At 37.8% G+C, this 26,019-nt stretch overlaps 1 protein-coding gene across 1 annotated transcript in view; it reads right to left on the bottom strand.

The window, feature by feature from the left end:
* Positions 1-26,019, bottom strand: part of NKAIN2 (sodium/potassium transporting ATPase interacting 2) — a 538,612-nt gene that overhangs the window by 9,388 nt on the left and 503,205 nt on the right. The window contains exon 6 of the mRNA XM_045542243.1: positions 15,353-15,413. Coding sequence (XP_045398199.1) covers positions 15,353-15,413 — 61 coding nt within the window. The remainder of the gene's footprint in view (positions 1-15,352; positions 15,414-26,019) is intronic.

Here is a 26,019-nt window from a genome sequence, read left to right as displayed (position 1 = left end):
GTTTTCTACCATTTACTATAGTAGTCCCAGAACCCAGAACAATATCTGGATCATGGACCACACTCAGTAGGTATTTACTGAATAAACTCTATAGACCCTTTAGGCTGTAGAAGAAAGTAAGGAGATTGATTGGAGAATGGAAGATGCTAGTAAAACTTCCATGAAATTTGACTGAGTGCTTTTATCTTTTCTTCCACAAAGCCTTGAATGAGAAGAGCTTTTATAGATGACCTAGAGAGTTGTTGCCTGGGTGCTCAGAGATAAACAAAAGAAACTTTTTGGATACCAATGGGAAGAAGCCACCACCGCATCTTTTTTGGCCAAGATATGTAGAAAGAAAAAGGCTAGGACATGTTTTAGCATTAAAATGAGTGGAGTAAGAGGGTTGTTCACTGATGAATGCTATTGAATGTTATAAATGTTGACAATTGGTAGGAAAAACATTGTTCTCTCTCTGTCCAGTTGATAACATCCTAAGCAGAGGCACACGACTGGGCAGAAGGTGACAAAATAAAATTTGTGCTTCCACAATCTCTGCCTTGTTGGAGAGATTTGATTTTGGTTCTCTGAAGACCATTTGAGATTTTTGTTTTCTTAAAGAGCTTTATTGAGATATAATTGATAGACAAGAAAGTGCACATATTTAATGTATACAATTTGATGAGTTTGGGCATTTGCAGACCCATGAAACTATTAACACAATCAAGGTAATAGACATATCTGTCACCTCCAAAGGACAACTTAGGGATGTTATTATTTTCTTTGCAAGTGTTCAGTGTTTTCTCTTGGCCTTAGTTTTCCTATCTGCAATATGGGTATGTTTACACCTACTGACCTATGGGAGCATGGGGAGGTTGAATTATTTTAAATTAGTAAAGTGCCATATCAGTTTAATAACTATGATTTAATAATATTAATAGTGGAGCTGGTACTTGGTAATTTCAAAATTATTCTTTAGTTCTTAATGATAAAGTCACTAGTCAGTATACTCCCTTTTGGAGACACAGTTGGAAAAAACCACAAGGGGAAATTTTAAAAAGCAGTTCACTCAAAAGCTAAGCCTAAATATTTAGAAGAACTCATTGAAACACATTAAATAATTTGTGTGGGCCTATGAAAATAGTGTCTTTCCATTATGTTTGCAAGTATAAATTTCAAGGGTACTTATTTCCAGTTGCACAAAAAGAATTTATAACATAACCTACCATAGGCCCAATTGAAAAGAACCACCTTTCTCCCACTAAGACCTACTCGGGGGCGGCGATTCAAGCAGACTGGGTGAACTTAGGTACTCAGTGTGCGATAAAATCCCTGGGTGGACTCTGAGATGTTTTTTCCTGGTTAGGAAAACATAGTCCTTTATAGGAAAGGGTCCTTTATCGTGTTGTTACCTGAAAGGTCACCAAAGTGTTATGCTACAGAGGGCTTCTAGCAGGCAAAGCACGCATTGAATGAAATGAGACTTATTAGCTAAATCAGTGCAGATGCTTCCCTTCCTAATCTTGTTCATCAGCTATAATTTCTCAGGGTTTTAAGGTCTTGTTTTTCATGTTTCCTTCTTATTTGTATCAGAGGCAGCTCTTTAATATTTTAAATCTGGTAACACATTCACACATGCTAAAAAATTAAAGTGAAAAGCAATAACTACAATGATATCATAATAAATAAAATATCTCTTTAGTTAGAAGTTGCTGGCATAACCACTTTAAGATTTTGGTTCTAAAGGCCTAAGAAAAAATGAAATTAAGTTCCACTTGATACACTATTCTGTCTTGTTGCTCTTGTTTATTTCGCTAATTCTCGATGAGGGCAATGCCTGAGGTGAGATACTAAGAAACACATGATGCTTTTCTCCTGAGACCAGCCAGGATCTTGTTCTTGGATAGTCTTCTAATAATGTAACACCACCGCTTGAAACATCATGGGGAAGCTGTGCAGTAGCCTAAAGACTGGGGGCTTTGGAGTCAGAGGCCTTTGCCCAGATTGTGCCTTTACTTCTTACCAGCGTTGTGCCCATAAGCAGGTCACAATTGCTCTGAGCCTTAATTTCTTCCTCTGTAAAGGGAGGATGATAAAGCAATTTCAGCTTCATAGGGTTATTGAGGGAATCAGGCGTCATATGTGTGTAATACCTAGAAGGATGTATATAATATATTAAAGACACCCTATGGATAGATTTGGAATCTCATCTCTTTTTGAAAAGGATTTCTACAAAAGGAATGATTAGAATTAGGCTTTAAAATGCATAGTAGGCTCTTTACTGAGAGAATTAGAATTTTTCAGGCTAGAAGAATAGATGGAAATAAAGCTCAAAGATGAGAACTTTGTAGCAGAACTCACTAGAATTTTACATGGGATGACATAAGTGTAGAAGTCATTAGCAGAAGCTGAGGAAAACAGACATAGGTCTACAGAGACCCCTCAAATGCCCACTTAGTTGGTAAACTGCGGTCTGACAAGAAGCAGGAATAGCCTGTGTGACATATAGTAGAAAAAAGGAAGCTATTTTCTATTAAAAAATAACTACACAGAACCGAGTTTGCATATTTCAAATACTTTTTGGAAGTTGCCTTGTATATTATTAGAAAGAACAGAGGGAGGCCAGGACTTGTCCTGCTTTGTGGTGTGTGAGGCTTTGGCACATACGTAGGCTAAAGGAGCTGTCCAGTGGAGTGGTCAAGCATAAAGACACTGAGAACTTAGTGCACTGGATGGGCAGAAGGGGATGAGGTCTAAGCTTGATGGATGGATTGCTTTACAGAGGAGAAGCTTACCTGTTCCTCTTACATTTGGGCAGGGTTGTAAGGAGACAAAAGAATTATTGTCAGTATAGAGAATTGTTGAGGCTTTTTTGGGGAAATAAAATTCTACATTTGATAGCTGTGACTTTCTCATGTTTGAGTACTTGGTTTAAGAAGTCTGGAAAGGTTTGGAACAGGTTCTGTGGACAGGGTGCCACACTGTCAACAGGAGAAGAGTGAGAGCATGGTTGTGAAGGAGACGGCATCTAGTTGAGGGTGACAAGCACACATGTGTGGCTGGGTTTACTTTCTCTGGCAATGCACAACCACCCAGAATTAAAAGTGGAGAAATTGCATCTGAGTGTCATCAGGCATGGACGTTGAACATCCAAGCATAAAAGAAGTGCAAGTGAGGAAGGAAATCAAGAGTGCTAATGAGAGCACCCCCGTCTTTGCTAAACCTGGAGATAGATAATGAGTAGGAAGATCCAAGGCATGAGGGAAACATAGGTTCCAGTGGAGGGAGCTCTCAAATAAGAATGAAGAAAAATTTCTCCAAAAGGGAGGCAGTAGAATGAGGAAAAAGCAAAGATAGGGGTTTACAGTAAGGCAGAAAATTTCAGAATTGGTGGTCTTGGAGAAGCCTCCTTCCACCATCCTGAAGGTGATCCAAATATAGCCTGTATGATGAAGGGAATGAAAGGGGTAAATGAAGTGATGATATTAAAAAATAACTACATAGAACTGAGTTCTGTATTTCAAATACTTTTGGCAATCACCTTGTATAACGTTAGACATGACAGAGAGAGGCTGGGAGCTTCCTGGTTTGTGGTTTAGGAGGCTTTCGCCTGTATGTAGGCAAAATGAGCTGACCAATGGAGTGGTCAGCTTACCCCTCATGATGGGGAGGGGGTAAGAGCTGAGAAGGTGACGAAATTATAAAGCTAGAGTCAGAAAATTGTGTATTCAGATATCTTTGATGCTTTCAATAAGTGTGGAGAAGCATGCAGAATGTGATGAAATAGCTCAACCAACTTCACCTTAAATGTGCCTGGGCTCACTTTATGCCATTACGCCATTTGGATGGATTAGATTTACCAGTCTTTGTTTAGTTATCTCATGTTAGAATTGCTTTCAATTATATATGACATGCCTTTCAGATGAAGTTGGAGGGAGCAGTTATTACAAGCTTTAGGTGAGCTCGTTAGACATGACTGGGTATGTCATGTCTTCTCCGCTGACATCCAGGATATGTTTAGAATGCACAGCCCATTTACATGCAGAAATTTTAGTTAGGGTTGTGGGTACATTAATGTATGCATATTTAGGGAAATAAAAAATAAAACATGCATGCTATAATCACCTATTAGAGAAATATTCCCCACCTTGCAATTTTTGCTAACATAATCTTTGTATCATTTTGCAGCCTCCAGAAAGGAAAATCACAAAACTCTTGAGCCTAAATGAATCATCTTTTAGAACAACAGCAGCAGTTTCAGGAAAGAGAATGTCCAGTGGTTATTCTAACATTTTTATTGGTATTTGGGAAAGTTGAAATTAGATTTTCTATATCAAGCTCATTAAAAGCACTTAAGATTATTTCCCTGTGAATTTTGGTGCACCTTTGGTGAATATGGATCCAAAAAGTAGTCCTCTTTAATAAAGGACTCTTTAAGTTTTGTTAAATTCTACATAGCCTTCTGATTTATCCTTTAGGGTTCAGCTGAAATGTCATATCCTTAGGGAAGAATTTCCTTGTCTTCTAAACTGCATGAGATTCTCTTGGGGTCATTCCCACAGCACCCCCTCCTTCCCGTGTCTGAACTCTCATCATGCTTTACTGTAATCTCTTTTGTTGCGTGTGAATTGTGTGCTGGAAATTAGGCACTGTGAAGGCAAAGGCAGTATTTATTTGGTTCCCTGGTTCATCCCTAGTGGCTAACACACAGCCCATCACAGAGTGGTTGCTCCATAAATATTTGTTGCAAGACTCTATCTTGGGTATCACAGGGAAGTGATGTGGAAAGAATACTTAGAATCTGGAGACTTAAGTTCTGTGCCCAGTTCTGGCTCTAAATGATTGTCTGCCTTTGAGCAAGTCAATTCCAGTGCTCCTTTTCTCAACTGTAAGATTAGGGGATTACATTCTTCTAAGCGAAATAGCACAAGAATGGAAAGACAAGCACCAAATTTACTCACCATCAAATTGGTACTAATTGATCAACACTTATGTGCACATATGGAAGTAGCATTCACAGGGTGTCAGGTAGGTGGGAGGGAGAAGGGGGGGATGGATATATTCATACTCAGTGGGTGCTGTGCCTGCTGTCTGGGGGATGGGCACTCTGTAACTCTGACTATAATATATGTAGTCAATATATGTAACCTAAATGTTTGTACCCCTGTAATATTCTGAAATTAAAAAAAAGAAAAAAAGAAAATATTTAAAAATAAAAAAAGATTAGGGGATTAAAGTTAGGTGATCACTAATATTGTTTGTAATATTTATGTTTGTGCATAAATTCCATATTGCTGGGATTGGTTTATATACCTATGGTAGCAAGAAAATATTTAAAGTGAGCAAATTCACAAAAGCGTAATGAATGGGAAAAATTAGTGCAAATGACTTATTTCCATCTGGCTGTTACTATTATGCATTGATTTTAGCAAGTTTCCAAAAAGGTGAGCTGCTGAATATATAGGGCAATAAGAAACTGAGGCATGATAGTTCTCAGTGGGAAAATGAAGTGATGAAAAAGGTGGGGACTGGAAGAGGGGAATAGGGTAAACAGGTTTGGAGCCAGCAGAAATAGTGTCCCTCATTCAATTTAATTGAGTGGTGCAGGTGTCTGGGTGTACAGATGCGTGACTGTGTACCTCCCTTTGCCGTTCCGCTCTTGGGAATTCCTTTAACATCAACTTCATTAGTTACAAAGGCAGCAATCCATATCCAATTTTCTTTTTGTGTCAGGATTGTTCATGTATAAAGTAGGCTCCTTTGTTAAAAACATTTGCAATTAAGCCTATAAACAAACAAACAAACAAATGCAAAAGTTACACTGCCTACCCCAGCCAACCCTGCTGACTCGGAGGTCCGGCCACCATCTATTATATGCAAAAATGAATTGAAATTCCCACTTTGGACCTAACCTAATTTTCAAGTGATAATAGGCATGGATTCCCAGAAGCACTCTATGCCTCTTGATAGTAACATCCTAATTTCCTTTCCTGGTAAATGTTTTAAATAAGATTTTAGCACCAAAGGAAATTAACCTTTAAATTAATCATAATTATAAAATGCCATCACTGATTTTTGTCTTCAGCCTAATTACTTTCTATTATTTAAACAAAACGCACCTCCTGTGAGCTTTAAGTTTGTTTCTCTTTAGCTCCCTGCCACACAATGCCAACCACTCATAAGGGAGGCCTCTCTGAGTATCTTCTGCTAGAGCAGCCTTGTTTAAATGTCACACAGGATTGCGGGTTCGCTCCAAGCTCGCTTATTTACAAGGCCCTCTTTCAATGCCTAGGTATAAGACTGCTTTGCTCAGATGTTCTTTCTGCATACTTGGTGGCCATCCTTAGAGATTCAGTGTTTCCTAGTCCTCCTGCTGTTAAAAAGGAGCTTGCTGGGCTCAGCCTTCTGTTTTTATTTGATGCCACTTCAAAACAAAAGCACAACTGGGCATAAGAAAGTGAGTACCAGACAACATCATTCATCAAAAGAGTGAATGTTGCCTTCTGAGCATGTCTCTGATTTGGAGGGCTTTTAGAGAGACTTCAGCTTCCTGTGCCCGCTCTTTGCTTTGCTCCCATTTGTTCTCTGGAGATGGGACCAAGGGATCCCAGCAACTTTATTTTGTGAGCATAAATGTCAACATTCCAGTGCTAAAACATCCTATTTTTCTGCCACTTGGCTGCTTGCTTTCTCATGTCATCATCCGTGTGAGTATAGAAAGACGTGATGAGGAAGTAAGTATGGAGCACCAGTTACAGGTGGCTTGGGTATCTGCACACTTGGAGGAAGCAGAATAATCAAAATGGAAGATTTTTCTTTCAATCATGTCTGTAAATGTCACCACTTTTCCCTCCTTCAATTCATATGCTCTGCTCTTTCTTTTCTCTGGAGGCTGACTAAAACAACTTGAATATTTTTCATCTACCGGATAACTTCAGTTCATCCTGCCATACATATTCTCTGCATAAAATACCTTCTATTACATGCCTGTTAAAGACTCTCCTTTGCTTGTTTGAATATTGTCACCTCTATATCGTTTTTTAGAAACAAAGCTCTGATTGTTCTGAATCAACAGAGGATAGAAAATGAATCAATTTCTTTCCCCTTGTATTTTTTATCTGGAAGCATTAGATTTATTGAAAGATGAGCATAGTGTATGTGTGTGTGTGTGTGTGTGTGTGTGTGTATGTGTGTGTGTGTGTGTGTGTATGTGTGTACAAGTGAAAAGCAATATAGTATAAGAGAGGAGATACTATGAGAAAAGGGAGAAAAGAAGTGATTGTTGAAGAATCAGACTCAGTTTTGGCCTAAATATCTAAATTTTAAAGTAAATAATTAAACTTATTTAAAAAAATAGTAATTTGGCTATATTGGGTTAGAAACATTATATTATTAAAATTTAAAAAAACAGAGCTCCTGTGTTTTCTCTTAAGTAACCACAAGAGGGAGCAATTTAATAGTAGACTGAAAGACTGGTGCTAGGTAGTTTGGGGAGATAATGTGAAAATGATACATATCGCTATCACTGTCAAAGAACGCTGTTGTCACTGGTAGGAATTTGCATGATTGACAAGAGGCATATGCATATGTAGGCATTTGTCTCAGGTGTTTATCACTTATTCAATTTTATATATGTCAAGGCATCTTTTTTCTTTTTCTTCCATATGTTTAGAAAATGACAAAAGGTGCTTTATTCCAATTGGTTATTCATTTACTTAGAATAAACTGAAGTCTAAGGAGATGTCACGTTTCCTTAGCAGTTCCCATATAGTCCAAAAAATATTTGTGGAGACCCAATTGATTCATTCATTTATTTCCCAAGTACTTACTGAGTCCTCCTCCAGCTTGGGGATATGCTAGATGCTGAGGATACAGCAGGGAATAACAGGTGTGAATCCTTGTGGCATCCCCTAATACTCTGTCATCCTGAGGGATTCAGTGTGTACGACATTTGGATGCCGGAAGTTCCCGAATGAACTCGTTGACTTTGGGCGAGTCATTTAATCTTTATGGGTTTATAAAATTAAAGTGTTGCAATACAGCAGTAGGTTTTTCTGTCATTTTAAACTCTGCAGAGTTCATAGTTCAAAGGACACCTTAATCAGAACAAACAGGATATAAAATTAAATAAACGCAGAGCTTCTGTGCTTTGGCCGAGGCATGTGGGGAAGGTACAAGGTGATACTTCCTTTCACTGGGCCCCACTAGGATTCTGCAGGTTATAGCTAGAGATTAGTGGCATTCAAAGTCTGGGCCTTCAGGCTTTAATAATATGTGATCCTGTTCAGAGATGGGGAAAGAAATGGCAGGTTTTGGCTTAGTGGGAAGCTGGCAGATACGGACAAGATTATTTCACTTAGTCACTTTCAAATTCCTAAAACAAATGCTAAAGAGAAAAAATAATAAGATACTAACAATATAATATATTTGATTGCTTAAGTATGATACTTAGTAAGTTAAATTAGACACATCCTTCTCACAACTCTGCCTGTCAACCTGGCACCTGAGAACTTGGCACCTTTTTTGAATTCCTAAATGCCCCCTCTTAGGTTATACTTGAAGAGTGAGTTATAAACAATAAGAAAGCAAACTCAGGTTACTAAACAGAATGTATAATATGGCCCTAACAACCAGATGGGAAGAATGATAGACATATAATAGATATAGATACAAAGGAAGGAAGGAAGGAAGGAAGAAAGACCAGGAGACATATAATATATGAAAATGGGAACTGAGATTTAAAATTCAAAATTATGGGGTCATTTTAATTTTCTTTTTTGTTTATTTGTATCTCCTATTCTTTCTGCAGTAAACCTACCTTCCTTTATAAACAGGAAGAAATAAGTATTTTTTTTTTTCCCAGGGGGAATACTCCTTCTTGCCCCGTAGGTGTGAGTAAGTGATTGTGCTCAAAGAACTGCATTTAAATCCAGTTATCGTGACAAACTGGAGACATTATCAAAACATGCAGGGTGGAGTTTAATACATGGAAGTATAGGCCAGCAGGCTTTAGGAGAAAAATCAAATAAAAATAACAGAAAATTATTAGCCTCAGAGAAGTGAATAATTTCCTGTGGTTTTCTTTTCAAATGAAAGAGTCAATAAATCGATTGTGACTTTTATCCCAAGGCCGGTTGATTGTGAAGAATTCAGGACAGGTTTTTATGCACTTGTGCTTGCTTGGTGGGAATGTGCATGTGTCTAACTCCAAATGTAAGCATCTAGAATTCACTTTTCAATATTGCTTTCCAAATAACTCCCTTAGGATATTATTTTTTAAATGACATTCTACATCTTTCTCCAGATGATTTCAGTATTTAATAACATTTCCAAATAGATTGCATGTCTTTTAGAAAAGATAGTGACTACTGAGAAAAATGGACCCATTTGCTAGAGGACCAACAATAGTTTTTGTTTAACTATTAAGCTGAAGATTTATAGGAATACATAATAAAAATTGAGAAATCATATGATGATTTTCTTTTTTTCTGTCATGGATTAGTGATATTTTCCATGGCTGCATGGCTTCCTTTTAATTGTCACATCTAGCAATGCTAATGAAGCAGAGAGGGAAATTCTTAGTTCTGTTACTGTAAGTGGACATCTGACTGTGGTGCAGAAGGGCTGAGGATTATCTGAAAGAGAAGAGCTACATTTATAATAAAAGGCACACCCGACCAGGAATCTCCGCACATTTTATTTCTTTCACAGAGTATTGTAAAATAGAACAAGTAGAGGGGAATAGAAAAGCCTGGAGGCCATAAGGAACACTCTGCATGGCTGGTGACAGATGAGACAGCAACGGGCCCTGCCACAAAGACAGCACAGCGAGATGCCTGCTCTCCCGGAGAAAGCCTTTTCTCCTAAGACATATCTCTGCCTTTCCCTGAACAAATAGATAAAAGGATGTTGCAAAGGTTGCCCCACTCAAATAAGGTTCAAGGGTCAAGGCACACCCTCTGGAGCGGGGGTCTCAGCTTTTTTTCTGGTGAGGAGCTACTGATCTGAAGGCAGATCACCCCACAGCAGGAGCTGCCGAGTGGGAACTCCTACATGGAGGCAGTGAGCATGGAGCTGGCCCGGCAGCATTTCGACCCCGAAGCTTCCTACCCACAGCCATGTGATGGGCCAGTGAGCTGCAGCCAGCCCCACTCTGTGTCCCATAGATACTTTCAAGTGTCCAGGAACCACAGGGTGCATGTGTGTGTTTGTATGTGGTGTGTTACAGATTGAATTCTGCCCCACCCCCCATTCATATGCTGAAGGCTTGGCCCCCAATGTGACTGGATTTTGAGATGGGCCCTTTAAAGAGGTAATTAAGGTTAAATGAGGTCATAGGATAGGGCCCTACTGCCCTACTCCAACAGGACTGGCGGAAGAGACACAAAAGACAAAATCCTTGTGAGGACTCAGCAGAAAAGTGCTGTATTCAAGCCAAGGACAGAGGCCTGAGGGTAAATCAAACTTGCAAATACCTTGATCTTGAACTTCGAGCCTCCAGAACCATGAGAAAATAAATCTCTGTTTTTTAAAAATGCTCAGTCTGTGGTATGTTGTTATGGCAGCTCTCACCAACTAATCCAAGGGGGAAGGAGAGTCCGTATCTATTTGGGATCTCTGCTCTGAGTTGCTGTCATCTCCTGGTAGGCACAGCAGATGGCAGTGGTGTCCTGTGAGTTTGCACAGGCAGCTAGCCTGATAGGTAGGCTGTGGCTCTGGCTCAGATAATTAACGGGTCAGAGATACAAACTTCAAGGTCCAGGCTTTTCCATTGGGAAAAAAACCTTTGCATTAAAGTGTCTGCCATGATCTAAATGTTTGTATGTCTGCAAAATTCATACATTGAAACCTAATCACCAATGTGATGGTATTAGGAGGTGAGGCCTTTAGGAGGTGATTAGGTCATGAGAGTAGAGTGCTCTTAAATGGGACTAGTGACCTTATAAATGAGGCCCCAGAGAGCTGCCTTGCCCCTTTCCACTGTGTGAGGGTACAGGGAGAAGGTGCCACCTATTAGCCAGGAAATGAGCCCTCACCAGACACAGAATCTGTTGGCGTCTTGATCTTGGACTTTACAGCCTCCAGAACTGTGAGACATTAAATTTTTGTTGCTTATAAATCACTCCATTTGTGATATTTTGCTATAGCAGACCAAATGGACAAAGACAGTATCTATATAAATAAGAATCAAACTCACTCCATTTGTGATATTTTGCTATAGCAGACCAAATGGACAAAGACAGTATCTATATAAATAAGAATCAAACTGGGCTTTAGAAAAAGTAAGGAGCTACTGGTTAAAAGGAAAAATAAGGAGAGTAATTCTCAGGCATTTGATGTGCCTGAGTCTGACTCTGTCTATTTCAGTGATGACTTATTGCTATTTCCCGGAATCTAAGCTTGAGTCTTTGCTCATGGAGCTTGAACCCTCTCCATTGCTCACTGGACGTTTCTGTCTCTTTCTCCAAGGCTCCCTGGGTGCACTTGCTGCTGTGAGTTCTGAAGCATCAGAACTGAGCACATAGCTGGTTAGCTTCATATTGACTTCAAGAATACTTTATTTGTCCAGTTGCCATACTCGGGCCCTTATTTCCACAGTCCATTCTCAGCACATTACAGAACCAAAACTGTCCTTTGTCCCTCATAAGGCTCGTGGGAATGGAAACAACCAATTTGGCAAACAGATAGCTAGCACCTCCTCCTGTCACCCTACTGCCATCAAGATGCTTCATTGCAAATCCATAGTAGCTAAAAACAGATACGTAGACATCCTCTCAGTGTTTACATATACGTTAAACCTCTCCCTTACTTCAGGATTTGCTTTCTGAGAGGACTTTTTTTTTTTTACTTTCATTAAGCTATTTAAGGATTAAGATAATTTTCTTTACGAGGTAACTACCAAAAACTAGACAGAAATTTCAAACCTTCTTTATAGCACTGGAAGTCATATGTCAAGGAAGTGTCTGGAAATGAACATACAGACAAGTGACCAAGACAACATAATAGGTGGATAATATCAGTTCAAAGCATTGCACTCCACAAATACTCATAATTGTCTGAATGTGTGTGAATGACCACAAGTAAAACTGGAAGTCACCAAAGACCACTGGAAGCCAGCCCAAATAAGCATCTTATCAAGGCTGTTTCCTAATCCCATGAACATCTAAGGTAATTGTCAGTCTACTTGGATATAAAAAATTTTTTAAAAAGTTAGTATCTTGCTCACTGAGCAATAAGACTAAAATTAGTAAACCTGTCTATGAGAAGTCTGCTTATATTTTGGATCAATAAAGGTTGATAAAGTGTTGTGGTCAAATACACGTAAAGACACATTATTTTTTGGAATCTTTTGGAAAGAAGCTTATTAGATCCTTGAGAGATAAACTTGATCTTCCAAAAGATATTAGTGACTTCAAATTTCCTTATATTTATGTGACTTTGGCTCAAACTTGATCTAGGACAGAAATCCCTATGGTAAACTCCCTGGAATTCTAATTCTCCAGAATATTAGGATTATTTACAAAAAAAAGGGTTCTGGGGTCAAATATTTGGAAGACTTGTATTGACCATAATTTTAACTTCTATAAATTGATGGTTTGAAATCTACAAAATGGCTACTAGCTGTTACCAGGTAAGCCCTTGTTCACCCAAAGACATCTGGAGACTTTAGATAGCCCTTGCTGTGATAGTAACAGTGAACATGAATTTCATGGGTACTGCCTTCAAACATGGCTAGCCTGTCTGAAGTCTGCCTATCTTGTCTCACCCATTCCTTCTCATGGAAACCACAATAAATGTTCGACTCTCTCTCTTTCACTCTCTCTGCCTCATGACTGACCTTGGTCCTTCTAGTGAGTGACTCTGCATGGCATGTCCCTGCATACTCCAGGGAACTGTGAGTAGAAAAACTGTGAAACTCTTTCTGATTTCTCCCTTTGGTTTGTGTCTGGCCTCACTATATCTCACTCAAATTAATATGGTTAAAACAAAACTGTGGATTAGGAAAACATGCACATATTTATTTATCGCAGTACTCTCAGAGATGTTAATATGTAAATGTGTAAAGTGTCACTGTCAGACTTACTTGATTTTGAAATCTATTTTTGAGCAGAGTGTTTTGTGTAACTAGCATTTCTAGGATCCCCTTTGAGAGGTGCCATTCTGGAGAGATACTAATTATCCATGTAGGAGACCTGGGGTGTCAATAAGTATTGTATGAAGATAAAAATGCACTAGCATGATTGTGAAATGAAATCAAACGTTATAGTCTAGGGAAAGCCCAACTTCCCTACAGAAATTAAACTGTGACTTTTCCTTCATCAAGGATTTGGCACACAGATATTGAATGGTATATCTGAATGACCTTACGTAGTTTGTGGAGTCCATACATTTAAAAATCCATATATCTTTTGCGCTTCCTAATCTTTGAAAAATTTTTTTTTGTCCATAAGACAATTGCTTACTAGATGTCTTCTCCTGTATAGTCATTAGGTATCCCAAACTCAACCTGTTCAAACTGAACTGGTGATCTGATTCCCATTCTACTTCTCAAGTGGTATTTCCATCCACTAATGCACTCATGCCAGCACTCAGGAATCTAAGAGTCTCCTCCCTCTCCCTTACTGCAGTACCCACCCAAAGCCCATCAAGCACAGCAATTCAGCATGTGTCAAATCATATACATCCTCTCCATCTCCAATACAGGTCTGAGTCCATATCCTCATCATTTCATACTGCAATCATTTTCATGTTGTCTTCACTAGGGTTCTTTTCCCTAATCTTTGCCCTTCCCAAGTCTTTCCTTCATACTGATGCCAACATAATTTTTGTAAAGTACATTCCTGATTATATTCTTCTCTTTTTGTAAATTACCTGCCAATTGATTTGCCATTGTACTATACAAACTAATACTTTTTCATACCTATTTTTCTACTATCTCATCCATGCTTGCTTTTCCAGTCTTCTCTGGGTGTCTGCCTCTAGCACAGGGCACAAGTCACATTAATCTAGTTGTGATATGTCTTGGTGCTTTTTCACCTTTTGCCTGGGACCACCTCATGTTCACCCCAGCTACCCAATAAATATGTATTCATCTTTCAAGACCGAGCTCAAGAGTGTCTTTCTCTACGAAAACTTTCCTTATTTCTTTTCTTTCTTTACCCACTATACACTCTGCAGAGTTTTATTTTAGGTATTTGTTCACATGTTTGCTTTTGCCTCCTACTTGACAAGTTTGTAGAGGTAAAATATAGTGTATGACTCATCTTAAAATTTTCAAAGCCTGACATAGCACTTGATACATTCAAGAGTGTTTTACAAATAACTGTTTAGTGAAAGAACCACCATTTTCTTTGGCACATAAAATAATATAAATTAGGTGCTATGTATTCATGACTTTCTATCGTGTGTGAGTATGATTGAAAAAGCACCTCCTTTAAATTAATCACCTAATACTGCCTGTTTCTTTCCAGTATGATTGGAAAGTAAAAGAGAAACATATATTTCTCTTTGGATGTTTTTCTCAAATCATTAGTGTATTCTCACTTTCCTTTTTCATCACAGTCTTAAAAACCCACTATTATAAATATTTTTGGAAATCAAGAAAAATGATTCCCGATTCTGATTTTTCCTCTGAGTAAATATAGCTGCATGAAAAAATATCCATAATAGTACCCAGACAGAAGAGAAGTACTTTTTCCAGTCCTCCTATTTCAGTTCCTTAGCGGGCAAGGAAGGATTGAAACCTTCTACTCTCCATGTTTGGAGGAGCAGAAGACAATGGAGCCACTTTGAGGCTTGTAAGAGGGTATCAGGGTATCACTGTCTAAACACGGGATCAAGTCAACTCTGACATAGATTTCTAGCCAGTAGGAAGAAAAAGGACATATAAAAATTTGATTTCCAAGAGACAAATTCTATGAATTAATCTTAAATCAGTTTTTATGAGAAATTTAGTAATCATTAGAAATTATTGATTTTTAGAATTTGTAGTCCTGGGTGAAACTGGTTACCAATACCTAATAAATTGCTATAAAAAGAGAAGAATCAAGTTAACCATATTTTAAAATCACTTCCATCTCCATTTTCACCTTTATATTCCCTACTAGAATTATTATAAGAAGAATAGATTTCAAAAATGTCTCTCAAAAGCAACAAAAAAAGGTAGCGTGTTTCCAAAATGGGTGGTTCTCCATTTCCTCAATATGCTGGATACTTTTATAAAAAACACTTTAGCCAGATGGGCACAAAAGGCTTATTTTCTGTTCTAATGCTATGTTGTGGGATCTTGTCTGAGGAATAGGAAAGCTAGGTAGGAGGCAGTAAAGAAGATGCTTTGAACTTGAAAGAAACAGAATAGAGCTTTAATACTTACAGCTGTCCTCTTCTTCAGTTATACATTTCACAACATAACAGGCGTAGATGAACCCTGCCAGCTGAAACAAAACAGAGATGCTTTAGACATCGGGCAGAGGCAATGGAACTGGGCCTCACTGGGGAGCAGCTTTTCAAAATTAGGCAGTTTGCAACCAGACTCAGGGCTTCAAAATGGTCTATGAGATTAGATCTCCACTCCAATGTGGCTTCTTGATTCAAGTGAAGTTGATCTGTCTTACAAATAAATCTATTGCTCTGTTTTTCTCTGATAGGCTTCTATGTGTAAGATTTGCTAATTGCTGGGGAATCTAAAACTATTTTAGATGCAGAAAAAAATAATTATAGCCATTCATTAATGGATTAACACTTTCATTTGTGCCAATCAACTTCTAGTTTACTCTTCATTAGCTTGGAGCCTAAGATTTTAAAATTGGATTCCCACAGGCCATCGAAAAAATGTTAAGGAGATTCCGTGATATGTTGCATGAACTCTCTGTAAGTAAAAGAAACCTCTTATTTGGACCTGTAACAGAAACCAGGGCATACTGAGCATAATGAAGATGACATATAACAGAGAAGTGATGAGGTAGACAGATACCTGTAAGCAAGAAGTATCATCAGTGCATTGAATTTGGGATTATACACATCATGTCATCCTTTCTGAAACGTCCTACAGAAAGGTCCCTGTGGTCAGTGAAGTCTTTTCTCACTGAAATTGGTTCCCGTAAAGGCGCATAGCAAAGTCATTGGATACCTATCCCCTTAGATTGAGTGGTTTTATATGCCTTAATATAATATTTATTTAGTCACAGTGTGAGCACTGGTCAAAGGAAACAGATGAATATAATTTCCTAATAAGTGGGTAACTTTTTTAGAAAAAATAACCCAGTTGGGGGAATCCTTAAAGGTATGTCCTCAGAACAGTGATGAAGATTATTCACAATGACATTTCAGACAGGCATTGATCTGGCTGAGTACTGATCTCACACGATAATATTTCATGTGGAGAAGGGAACATTAGGAAAGACTGCGGTCTTCAATCAGAAAGCTAAAGCACAGGGGAAAAAGGAGCTGTTGTGATAAGCTTAATGAAATTGTTTTTCATTAGGTGACAGCGATCTTCCGGAGGATATAAGTGGAACATTTTAAAGTCAGAGGGTACATTAACAGGTGTTTAGTGATTATAGAACTATTTGGAGACAAAGAGAGGTCCAGTTAAAAATAACTTTAGAAAATCTCTAATTCGAGTTTGAGGGAGACAGCGTGTTCTGGCAGATTCTAACTATCTTCCAAAGATACAGTGGTCATCCTGGACAGAAGAGGAAGCAGCAGTAACCCACCTTGGGCAGGCACAGCTGGGGACGAAGACCTATGCAACATATTCTTCAAGGCTTTTGTTTTTGGATCCTGGATGAGGGGGAATATGCACCTCTTGCCCTTCCGTCCTCACATGTGGTATCTGAACTAGTACATATCACTGAGAGCTAAATGTGACAATCACTGATGCCATCTAGATTACCAGAATTAGTTTTCTTTTCAAAAAATGTTTTAGAAAAATCATCAAATCAGCCTGTTTCTCTTTGAATTATAACTAATATTGGAAATAAAATACTGATAGTAAGAACTACTTCCTTATATAATAGAGTCATCAGGATCATTGTTTTTATGAGACTTATTTTTAGAGTTCAGAGAGCTAGTTAAAAACCAGCGTCTCATATTTGGCTTTAGCAAAGAGTTTGATTTGACCAAAGAAGAAAACACATAGTGATCTGAGCATTTTCATGGGTACTGGAAAAGCAGAGACTGTACTAACACTTCTTAGTCTTTTATTCACAAGGACACATGAAAGTGCTCTTTTCCTTGAGTGACAGTCCCGTGGGTTGTTTGTCATTAGTACTGGTGGCTATGGCTAGGTCAAGAGCCTATGGGTTTGGTTAAATCGCTTGGGTACTGCTTATACCTTCACCTCTTCCGCCACATTAAGTCTTTACGCTGTGTGGCTAAATGCTACGTAATAGATTTATCAATAGTTTAGCTCTTCTTTTCAGTTTTAAATACTTGTTGAATTATTTGTAAAGCAATTTTCTTCCTAATCACAAGCTTTCCTTTTGATTCTTACTTACCACTTCCTTTCTTCAAAACTAAAGTCTAGGTAGCAAGCACTGACAAATTCTGAAATTCAGGGCCAATACATTTAAAGTTCTCATTAAAATGTCACTAGATTCTAGATTAAGTATACTCTCCCAGAATGCAGCTAAGGCACTGTATTCTGCTTACTAGTGATCTTTTAATTGTATTCAGTTGCATTCTTTAACTATCAGGGGAGATCCTTTGATATAAAAGTAAATCCTGCTGCAATTTGTTACACAACCTTGCTGATTAAGAGAACTTTAGCTTTTAATTTGGTCATCTTTAAATACAAATGGAAATTAGTTTTCCCCAAATTAATCAAAATTCATAAACCCTGCTATCTTTCAATTTTCCTACACCATATAAATTTCTAATTTAATTTTAACTCCCCAACAGCAATTTATAAAATTTACCTGCAGAAAAGGGGCTTCAAATCATTTCTAACAAGTCTGAATGCCTCCTATAATGTGCAACACTGCTAATTGCTCCCAGGGTGACAAAGATGAAATAAAGCAGGGTTTCTAAACCTCAGTACCATTGACATTTTGGATTGGGTAATTCTTTTTAGTGGGGGCTGTTATGTGTTGTAGGTTGTTTAAACAGTAACATCCTACAATCAAGACAGTCAACAACTGAGGCAACCAAAAATGTCTCCAAACATTGCCAGATGTCCCTTGAAGGGCAAAATTGCACCCAGTTAGAGCCACTGTTTTAGATTTAGTCCTAGCCTTAAGGAATTCGCAATCTTGTAGCAGGGATACATATAACTGTAATTTGAAGTAGATTTAGGTAAATTGTGAGAAGGAAGGAAAAAAACTGTATGTCTACTAAGTGACAAGCAGTAACCTGGATGCTTTCATGTGATAGCTCATTAATCCTCACAACCAACCTTGGAAGAATGTTATTTGTATTTCTGTAGATGAGAAATAAAGTGGGACTTGTTTTTCCAAAATGAGATCATCAAGCAGGAAAGGTACGGGTTATGTTCAGGAAAGAGCCAGTAGTGACATTTGACCAGAGTTTGGGGACCTCATACTAGAGAATGGAAATCAAAACTGTAAGGCAGATTAGGGCATGATCAGCAGGCTTCAAGTGCATATCAAATTACAGATCTAACTATGCTATTTTTCTATGCAACATGCTTAAGGAGCACCACCTACCAAAGTATAAATTTTTTCATGGAATACAAATCCTTTTTGATGTGATATTTGACTTCCTTTGTAGCTTCACTTTCCACCACTCTTGGTCAGAATTGATGCCAGTAGTAAGCTGTTGGTAGTTTGCTGTTCCTTAACTCATTTCTCCATTCTGCCAACAAAGAATGCTGCTGTCCTACACTTGCTCCATCCCCTCCCCACTCCACCTTTCACCTTGAGTGATTCTAACTCATTCTTTAAGACTGAATTAAAGTATTGCTGGCCCCAAGAACTGGAAACCCATTTTCAGAGTAGGATGGAGCTTGATACTTTTGAGTTAGACCTTGAAAGACGGGAAGGTTTTGAGAGGGAATAAAGCAGGGAAAGGAGAGAGGTGGAGAGGACATTTTCCAAGCAGAGCTCAGAAAAGAGCTGAGAAGATATGGATTCTGTTCAGTCCCCATTCTGGAGGAGTCTGAATTTTATGGATGGAAGTAATGGGGCACAAAGCACAGAACAAAGACTCATATTATTATAGATCTGAGTATTTGCAATTGAAATAGAATGATTTTATTTTGTTCCTTATTTAAAGATGGCTGTAATAATGATGGATGGTACCTTTAGCATTATACTAGGCAAACACATAATTATACACTTGTGATAAAACAAAATATTCCAGTTGTTTTAGTCTTTGGCATTCAAAACAGAGCTAAATCTAAATGTTTTCATTTTTATTCATCTTTTCACCTTCATACATCTAATATGATTTGTTCACATCTAATTCACCTGATAAGGAATTACATATCATCTTGATATCATTACTCACTGAAAGGAAATCATATTTTCTCTCTACAACTAAATCAGATTAAAATTCTTTTTTGTATCCGCAAACGAAATTATGATTGTATGTCCCAGAAATCCACTTAGAAGCTAATAGATAAAAGGAAACCAAAGCCTTTTGGTAAGTATTTAAAAAGATTCAATTGTAATAACTTAAAATGTAACAACCTTAGTGTTTAAAACATTATACTTTGGACTTCTGTTTCCAGGAAGTTGGAGTCGTGGGAGGGATAGTTTTTCCTATCCCTCCCACTAAGTACAACTGAAAACCCTGGACATTATATTAACATATATAACAAACATAAGAAGACTCTGAAAAGTGGAAAGGAGGCAGCCCAGCTAGGGACCTTGGGACCCAAGGAAGGACATTAGGGTGCACCATGTTTTTTTTGTTTTGTTTGTTCAGCTTCATATATAGCAGACATGGAATTGAAGAAGCCTACAACTCAGAAAACTCCAGTGAGCACAGATTTTAAAAATGCCTCAACAAAAGCCTGCCCTTTCTAGCCAAAGGACCGGGAAAAAGGCAGCCTCGCAAGACAGAACATTTTAAGACAACACTATCTCTTCTTTAGCCAACACTATAGGAAAACAATGACAATAACACACACAAGAAGAAACAAAAACCACTCCCCCAAAACAGCAGCAAGGAGTAGGGAGCAAAGACTTCCCCTCTGCCAAGTTGTGGTGTCCAAGAGGTCAACCAGGGAGCCTGGACTTTCATCCCTGCCAGGAAGTAAGAAGACTCCTCCTACCCCACCAATGCAGTATTAGTGGAGACCACATGGGGAATCCAGACTTATAGCCTCACTCTGTACTAATAGGGCAGCCCTCCCCTTGGGTGGTAGAAGTGGAAGCCCAGTAGAAAATCAAGATGTTTACCTATGCCCAGCAGTAATGAGGCCAGTCCTCTACCCATGTGGTGTCTGTGAAAGCCATCTGGGAGCAGTAACAAAGCCCTCTTACCCTTCTCAGCCATGGAGGCATCTCTGAGGAGTGAGTGGGGAACAGGAGCTTCCACTGCCTCCCACCCTAAATGAAAAGCCTTTCCTACCTTGAGTGTCTGTGGAGGCTAAGTGAGGAGCCTGAGCTTCTGTACACACTTGGCAGACATGAGTCAGCTTCCCTCCTTCTGCCAAAACAGTATCAGAGCAATCAGCCAAAAGCAGAAGGTTTAATTAAGGTCTAGAGTCTCACAATGTAATACATAAAATGTCCATGTTTTGATTAAAGATTACTCTGAATGAAATAAGGCAATCCATAGAAGCCAACACAGAGGTGACAGAGATGTTAGAATTATCAGACAAATATTTTAAAGTAGCCATCATAAAAATGCTTCAACAAGCAATTACGAACACATTTGAAATAAATGAAAAAGTTAGAAAGTCTCAGCAAAGAAGTAGAAGATATAATGGAGAATCAAACTAAAAATTTAGAACTGAAAAATGCAATAACCAAAATAAGAAAACTCAACAGCAGAATGGAGGTGACAGAGGAAAGAATCAGTGAACCTGAAGATAGAACAACAGAAATGACCTAATCTGGTCAGCAGCGGAAAAAGTAGACTGAAAGACATAAACTGAGCCTTAGCGACCGATGAGACAATAACAAAAGATCTAACATTTTTGTCATTGGGGTCCTGAAAGGAGAGGAGAAGGAGATCAGCACTGAAAAAGTGCTCACAGAAATTATAACAGAAAATGTCCTAAATTTGACAAAACACGTAAACTTATAAATTCAAAAAGCTGAAACCCCAAACGGGATAAACCTAAAGAAATTCACACCAACGTACACAATAGTTAAACTTTTTGGAAAAATCAAAGATAAAAATCTTGAGAACATAAACAGGGAAACAGTTATGTACAGCCACTTGGGAAAACAGTTTGGAGGTTTCTTAAAAAACTAAACATGCAACTACCACATAATCCAGCAATTGCACTCCTAGGCATTTATCCTGGAGAAATAAAGACATATTCCCACAAAAACCTGTATACTAAGGTTTATACAATTTTTATTCATAATAGCCCCAAACTGGACACAACTCAGATGTCCTTCAGTGGGTAAACAATGAAAGAAACTGTGGTACATTCATTCCATGAAATACTGCTCAGCAATAAAAGGAAAGGACTATTGATACATGCAACAACCTGCATGGATTTCTGTAGAATTGTGCAACATGAAAAAAGTGAATCCCAAAAGGTTATATATGATAGGATTCCATTTATAAAACATTTTTGTCATGACAAAGTTATAAAAATGGAGACCAGGCTAGTGGGTGCCAGGGACTAAGGAGGTCTGAGGGAAGTGGATGGGGCCGTAAAAAGGCAACATGTGGGATCCTTGTGGTGACAGATCTGTTCTGTGTCTCGACAGTATCAATATTCATATCCCAATTGTGATTTTCTACTAAGTTTTCTAATATATTACTATTTGGAGAAACTGGGTAAAGGGTACAAAAGAGCTCTCATGTTACTTTATATAAGTAGATGTGGGGTACAATTCTGTCATAGTAAAAAGTTTAATGGAAAATATATTTTAGCCTACTATTATTTATGTTAAAAAAGTTTTATATTATAATTTCTAAATTATAAATTTATTTAAACAAGGTAGATATACTTGTTTTCTTATGAACAAAGACACATATTAATTTTTGAGCCTTTATACCAACATGGAAGTCCATGTAGTTTTTAATGTTGATAAAACATAAAATTATATCAACACTCTCTTTTTTGACTAGGGGTTGAGATGAGGCGTTAGCAAACACTACTTTTTTATCTGTAATCTCACATTCCAAATAAATCAGTTCTATGTTTTATTTCAATTAAATAATCCATTTTTGTTCTGAATTCATAATTCATATGCTCTAACCAATGCTTTTTGTAATAGGAATTTGAACAGAAGGATATTATGCACACACAAAGTATAATTTCAAGTTGCAGATGATTTTTACTTGCTCTTTTTCATCTTATTCCATCTACATAATTTGAGATTGCTTCGGCAAAGGATTCTAATGTGATTATATCAGTATTATTAATGAAGGTCTTTATATGAAGCATTTTATTATGGTGGGCTGGTATATCATCTCTATTGTTCACCAGATGATTCTTATCCCATCCTATTCCACTGGCTGTACTATTATGGAGCATGTTGCAAATTTTCTTTGCTACGAATAATCCAGGTGCAGTTATCAACCTACAATAACTCATGGAGGATTGCCTCTAGGGCTATTGTGAATGTTCACAGCCTACTGGGTCAGAAAAGCTTTTCAGAGGATCAGAAACATATCTTAATACCAGCCTTTAGGTATTGTGCTGCATCATGAAGCATGACTGCATTAAACACTTTTTAAAAGATTAAATAAAACTAGACATACATGCAAACTTGTATTATCTACTTCACATTGGGAAATGGACTGAACTAAATGTAAACACTGCCTTAACCAATCATTCCCATTATAAATTTGTTCTGGCACCTGGTAGATTTTGTTGGTCCAAACTTACCAAAAGCTTACTCGAGTTCAGATGAGTCTGATATATTAGTAAAGTGGAAATAGGAGAAGATATTCAGGCAGGGTAAAAGATGGCTAATAAAATGCAAATGTCATTATGGTTAATACCTTTCTCATAGTTTAAATATCAGATTAGTTTTTAAAACTGTATTGAGAGCAGCAGTTCAACCGTTCTATACGTGTGCCAGTTGGGAGATGATCAAAGGAATGGCTAATCTAGCACAATAGAACTGCCGCAAAATGCCTTTAGTTTCAGAGGTAAGAGCCTTAGGGGAGTCCTCAACCAAAAGTATTCACTGAAAATAACTGGAAATATAAAAGGCAACCTACCAATAACACCATATTGTCTTAATAGTAACACTCAGTTTAAGATTGTATATTTGTAATGTCACATAGGGACTCTGATTTATTCCTAATGAATTATTGGAGGCAGAAAGTACAATTTTAAAATGTTCTGTAAAATGTAAACAATTGATACTGTCCTGCCAAATTCCTGAACAAAATTAGTATATAATTCCTTCAGGAGAAAATGGTACAAGTAGCATAATTTTTGCTCAGACAAAACAGGGAACCTGTAGCAAAATTAATTGTCAAAAGGTAAGGCCTTTGCAAAAATATATTAGCCCATGTCAGGCATTCCAACATTAATAGACAAGGCTAAAAATGATCAGTGTGTTTCATTGGAAGGCATGTGCTGTGCCAGTGATGACAATAGGAATACAAGGTCAAATTCTCTGAAGAGACTAGGAGAGCAGATTATTTGTATTAGAATACTAGCTGCAAAAATAACTAGCATGAATTATGTGCCTTTGGAAAAAAACGGAGCTAAAACTATATGAACATTTCTTTCTTTTTAGACGTATAAAATTAGAAGATAAAGAAGATATAGAATATATAATGCACCTGAGACTTCAGCACATATTACACCAATTATCAAAAAGAATTTATTGATTAACATTATATAAAAAGGATATCAATAGTGCTCTCACTGCACTGAAAAAGAAAAAAAAAAACTAAATAAAAAGGAAATATCAGGAAATACCAGCTAGAGAGAAAAGTTGCTTCAAAATGTTATAGTAAACTCATGTATTATGAGGGTTTTGGAAATACAGTTAAGTAGGAACCTTAGAGCAATTGGTCCCTTTACCATGACATCTGTGGGAATAAGCTTTATGCTTATGAAAAGGTATTTTATGTGGCATTCAATAAAGCTTGCTTCTGAGGCAAAGTACTTGCTGCAGTATGTGGCAGAGGAAGATGAATGGGAGTAAAGTTAGCAAGAGAAAAAGAGCCCCCAAGGGGAATAAGATGTGGATTGGGGAAGACACAAATTTGAAGACCAGTTTTTCCCCAAAGCAATTTTAAAAGGCACAAAGCTGAATCAAAGTGTCACTTAAAAGGCCCGTCAACTCTATCCATGTGTAGCGGTATAATCTAGTTGGACTGAATAACTTTGGAGTCGGAATTTGGCTGTGATTGGTGTTCTTCACGGACCCTTTCTTCCTTTCTGTCTGAGTTACCTTCTTTTCAAAGTAAATCTTAGATTATCTTCTCTCATATTGGCTCAAGGCCAATATGAGGGTGAAAGAAACTGTGTCACATACTTCAGAATGAAGGGATTTCATTAATTACTGGTAACATGATTATTACCATTCAGGAGCATATAATCTAGGAAAAACTGCAACTGTATTTGTGTGTTTAATTTTTTTATTTTTTAATACCTACACTTCAAAACCAACCAATCATCTAACCAACCCCTCACATCCTGGTACCAGCTGGGAGATATGAAAGGAAATGCCAGTGATTAAATAGTCAAAGTCATAGCTGCCGTTAGAGGAGTGCTCACTGTATTCTGGGCATGTGCTAACAACTTTACAGCTATTATTCTATCAATTCTTTCCCAAACTAAAAAGAGAATTTCTATCATTGCCCATGATTTATAAATAAGAAAACTGAGGCTTAGAGAAGTTAAATGATGTCCCAAGATTAAGAGATAATGGGAAGAGTTGAAATCATGCCTACAGATCCAAAATCCTATCTTTTTTACTCTTACACAGTAATTGTCAACTTATCCAATGGGGGAAACTGATAAGACTCTCAGGTGAGGGGAACATAAGATTTAAAATGCAGAGTGAATTCACATTCAGGGGGATAAAAAATAAAATTAAATTCTCCTAGTTTTCCAAGTTGGAAATTTGGTTATAGAGAATAATATTGAGCTTTGGATTAGTGGAGCTTGGAAATCGGCAGGAAACAAACCAGCTCAGCTACCACCCGACAAACCACAGAGGAATTTAATGACACTTCTGGGAAACCAGGAGCATGTAGGAGGACTAGAGTGCTCCTCCCACTCATTTGATTACCATTTCCGATCTCTTTCAATGGTTTTACTCATGATTTTATAGTTCTCTGAATTGTTGGTACATGCTTCTACACACCAGAGTGGGCTTCTTACATTAGGAATACATGAATGAGCCACTAATCACTTTCAGCTTACTGCTGGTGAGCAAGGTGAAACTCACATTGGGTGGCTGGTGTGGTTCTAAAAGTCTAATGACTCTCCTTGCTCATAAGATAAAGACCTGATAGAAATGTATCCTTTTACCCCAACACTTGTGGCTGCCCTTTACTCTTCTATATTAAATTTCCAGCAGTTTCCCCAGTATGCATGCAATACTGTTTGATACCTTCACGGTTTGGAATGTGGCACTTTGCTAACCAACAAACAAAATTTAACTCCACACAGTGAGCGCCTACATGAGGCATGGAGTACTTCAAGGCTGCCTCCCAGGGAAATGTTTTCCTAAATACAAAAAGGCACATACAGGTACTGCTCACTCTGTGCTCATCTAGAACCCTATCTAACACCTGTATTACACAACTTAATTCATTTTATTGTAATTCATCTTTGCATATTAATTCTTAAATTGGGCTATGAACATTCTCAAGAGTCTCCAAGAATATTTCTATTATCCCAGAAAGTTCCCTCTCGAACCTTTCTCCTCACCAGTTCCCCATTCTCCACACCACCCACCAGGCAACCACTGTTTG

Source organism: Lemur catta, chromosome 2 (genome assembly GCF_020740605.2).
Source record: "Lemur catta isolate mLemCat1 chromosome 2, mLemCat1.pri, whole genome shotgun sequence".
Taxonomy (NCBI): domain Eukaryota; kingdom Metazoa; phylum Chordata; class Mammalia; order Primates; family Lemuridae; genus Lemur; species Lemur catta.
This window is presented reverse-complemented; position numbering and strand designations above follow the sequence as displayed.